We start from the raw sequence: 3605 nt of genomic DNA, 5'->3' as shown, positions 1-3605 counted from the left end.
CCCCTTTTTAATGGGTCACTTTGGGTTATAATGTACCATGTTACTATACTTTAAAAATGTTGGTCACAGAGTATCATGGTCTTTGAACTAGCTCCTATTCCTAAAAAATGGTTAAGTACAAACAATCACATAGGTGACAACCAAAAGTTCCCTTCAGCCTCAATTGTGTTTCTTGTAAGATTTGTGTAACAACTGATCTCCATAGGACAAGAACTATGGTAATAGTGGGTTCGACTATTACACAATTATGCTAATATTTTATTAATTCAAAAGCACTTTACAAGAAAATATAAGTATGGCTTCCAATAGGAATGTTATACCTGGACTTGATACCAACCTCACAGATTTTAGTTTTGCAAGGAAAAACAGGCTTTCAGGTTAAACAACAATTTGTAACCAAAACTTTAATCCCAAGGATTCTCACAAACATATTACAAATGACAACATGAAAAAAAAATCTTGCACAGTAACTCAAAGTTCAGCTCTACAATGCACCCTTAAACTGGCAGAACACTGATATCTTGAATAGTTTCAAATTACCAAATAGAGAATGTTACAAAGAGCTGTATGCTCATATACAGCAATCACATAAGGAACTTATGACCTAACACAAAGGTAAACTAACTTTCTTGAAACTTCCAATTCTATACCAACTGGACACCCTGCCCAGTACGAAGACTAGTTGGATTCTTTTTTTTTTTTAAACCTCTAATCTAGTTTAACAGTGCAGCTTAATTTTTACCTGCTGGCTTGTGTTCACACCAGCTTTTAAAGACTGCTTATTTAACTACAGCTGCATACTATTATCCCAGCTATGGAAAGACTTCATTCAATTTTTGCCAGTTTTGTTCTCATATTGAATGTCAATGTTTAGCTGGGTAGGAGTTAAGAGGTTTATTATCAGTCTATGTAAGACTAAACTTCAAAGCAAATTCAATTTTGCTTAAGGGAACATTGTAAAGTAACAATTCTTGATATTACATGCCTCGTATGATCCAGTCAAATCATAGAGAATTACATCTTTATGTGTCACTGTTTCAAGAGACAAACAAATGTGAACAGCTAAAACATCTTAAAAATGCACCAAGCTTAAGAAGTCTCAAACAAAACTTGAATTTTCTGTACATACTCCTGTCAAATGAAGTTATTTCCTGTACACCACTCCTCTTGCAAACTGGTCTTCTATTTCCTTTCATTTGACCTAGATCGGCTACGAGACCTAGAAAAGGATCGGGACGGCTTGTGATTTCTCTCCTGAGACAGTGATCTCTCTCTCCTATCTCTAGAAAGGGACCTGCTCCGGCTATGGGAGAAGCTTCTCCATCTTGGAGATCTGCGGCGAGGTGGAGGACTTCTTCTCCGATAATCATCTCGAGGGCGATGACCCCAAGACGGAGGTGGGCCACGATTTCGACTTCTCTTTTCACCATTCGAGAGTTCCACTCTTACTCGGCAGCCACATAATGTTCTCCCATCTAGTTCTCGGACAGCATAGGCTGCATCTCGGGGATCTTCAAATTCAACAAAAGCAAAGCCAGGAGGGTTTCTAGCAACCCACACACTTCGGAGTGGTCCATAATAGCCAAAAGCTCGTTCCAATTCAGTCTTGTTACCATTGTTTCCAAGATTACCTACATAAACCTTACAGTCCAGTGGACAGGAATCACGATGCATTTCAAGATCTTGGATTAGAAAGCTGACGCTCAAATCAACACACCCTCGGATGGGTCTTCCCATTTCCCGCTCCCCACCCCTCCCTGCTCCAGCAGCTGCTCTCGCTGACCCGACGTCCACGAAATGGCCTCTTTTTTTTTTTTTAAGATTTTATTTATTTATTTGACAGAGAGAGATCACAAGTAGACAGAGAGGCAGGCACAGAGAGAGAGAGGGAAGCAGGCTCCCTGCTGAGCAGAGAGCCCAACGCGGGACTCGATCCCAGGACCCTGAGATCATGACCTGAGCCGAAGGCAGCGGCTTAACCCATTGAGCCACCCAGGCGCCCCACATGCTTGTTTCTTAAGTGGTCATTAACTTCCTTCTAAAGCCGGCCAATGCCCTTGTGCTTTTTGGGGAAACAAATACACTCTTCCAAACAAACACTCAAATACTCAGTTCCAAAGGCACCATGAGTCGGGTTTGGTTCCCCCTGGCTCCAGACCCCCACCGGGAGGACCCTACTGAACCATCCTGACAGCACATTACCTGGGGTACAACCCAGAACAAACCAGGGGCAACAGGGCACAGTGCTGAGTGGGGGCCTGGCTCCAGCAGTTGTTACCACCACTCTTGAGCCTGGGGAAACAGAGTCTTCAGCTCAACACTCCATCCTGTAAAAACAAGCTGCAGTGCCTCACGTTTCAGGATCTCTCACCCAGCACCTCACCAGTGCCCTCAGAGCCAGCAGGCTGCAGGGACTCCTCTTCTGGTGTGTTTCCCACTGGCAGCTCGCCTCTGCCTCCAGTGGTGGCAAGCAGCATTGCCACGCCTACCATGGTCTCTTGCACCACAGCTCACCACGCCCTCCAGTGGCGTGAGTCGGCACTGCCAGGCCTTCCACAGAATCCTTTTTTTTTTCCTGTCACACTTATATTCCGTAACTTTATTTTTTTTTATTTCTTTTCAGCGTAACAGTATTCATTGTTTTTGCACCACACCCAGTGCTCCATGCAATATGTGCCCTCTCTATTACCCACCACCTGGTTCCCCCAACCTCCCACCCCTCCGCCCCTTCAAAACCCTCAGGTTCTTTTTCAGAGTCCATAGTCTCTCATGGTTCATCTCCTCTTCCAATTTCCCCCAACTCCCTTCTCTCCATCTTCCCATGTCCTCCATGTTATTTGTTTTGCTCCACAAATAAGTGAAACCATATGATACTTGACTCTCTCTGCTTGGCTTATTTCACTCAGCATAATCTCTTCCAGTCCCGTCCATGTTGCTACAAAAGTTGGGTATTCATCCTTTCTGATGGAGGCATAATACTCCATTGTGTCTATGTACCACATCTTCCTTATCCATTCATGCCATTCATCCATTGAAGGGCATCTTGGTTCTTTCCACAGTTTGGCGACCGTGGCCATTGCTGCTGTAAACATTGGGGTACAGATGGTCCTTCTTTTCACTACATCTGTATCTTTGGGGTAAATACCCAGTAGTTCAATTGCAGGGTCATAGGGAAGCTCTATTCTTAATTTCTAGAGGAATCTCCACACTGTTCTCCAAAGTGGCTGCACCAACTTGCATTCCCACCAACAGTGGAAGAGGGTTCCCCTTTCTCCACATTCTCTCCAACACACGTTGTTTCCTGTCTTGCTAATTTTGACCATTCTAACTGGTGTAAGGTGGTATCTCAATGTGGTTTTAATTTGAATCTCCCTGATGGCTAGTGATGATGAACATTTTTTCATGTGTCTGATAGCCATTTGTATGTCTTCATTGGAGAAGTGTCTGTTCATGTCTTCTGCCCATTTTTTGGACATGATTATCTGTTTCGTGTGTGTTGAGTTTAAGAAGTTCTTTATAGATCTTAGATATCAATCTTTTGTCTGTACTGTCATTTGCAAATATCTTCTCCCATTCCGTGGGTTGCCTCTTTGTTTTGTTGACTG

The 3605-nt window shown here is 43.4% G+C and overlaps 1 protein-coding gene across 1 annotated transcript; it reads right to left on the bottom strand.

Annotated features, from left to right (window-relative positions):
- Positions 1-703: 703 nt before the first annotated feature.
- On the bottom strand, positions 704-1744 carry LOC123936749 (serine/arginine-rich splicing factor 3-like). Its single transcript, XM_045997298.1, has one exon. The coding sequence runs from the start codon at positions 1735-1737 to the stop codon at positions 1183-1185; it is 555 nt and encodes a 184-aa protein (XP_045853254.1). The 5' UTR covers positions 1738-1744; the 3' UTR covers positions 704-1182.
- Between the last annotated feature and the right edge of the window lie 1861 nt (positions 1745-3605).

Source organism: Meles meles, chromosome 2 (genome assembly GCF_922984935.1).
Source record: "Meles meles chromosome 2, mMelMel3.1 paternal haplotype, whole genome shotgun sequence".
NCBI lineage: Eukaryota > Metazoa > Chordata > Mammalia > Carnivora > Mustelidae > Meles > Meles meles.
Note: the sequence above shows the minus strand (reverse complement) of the source record. Positions and strands in the feature narration are given on the sequence as shown.

Coding starts and splice junctions, on each gene's coding strand:
- LOC123936749 (XM_045997298.1), bottom strand. CDS start 1,737: ATGGGAAGACCCATCCGAGGGTGTGTTGATTTGAGCGTCAGCTTTCTA.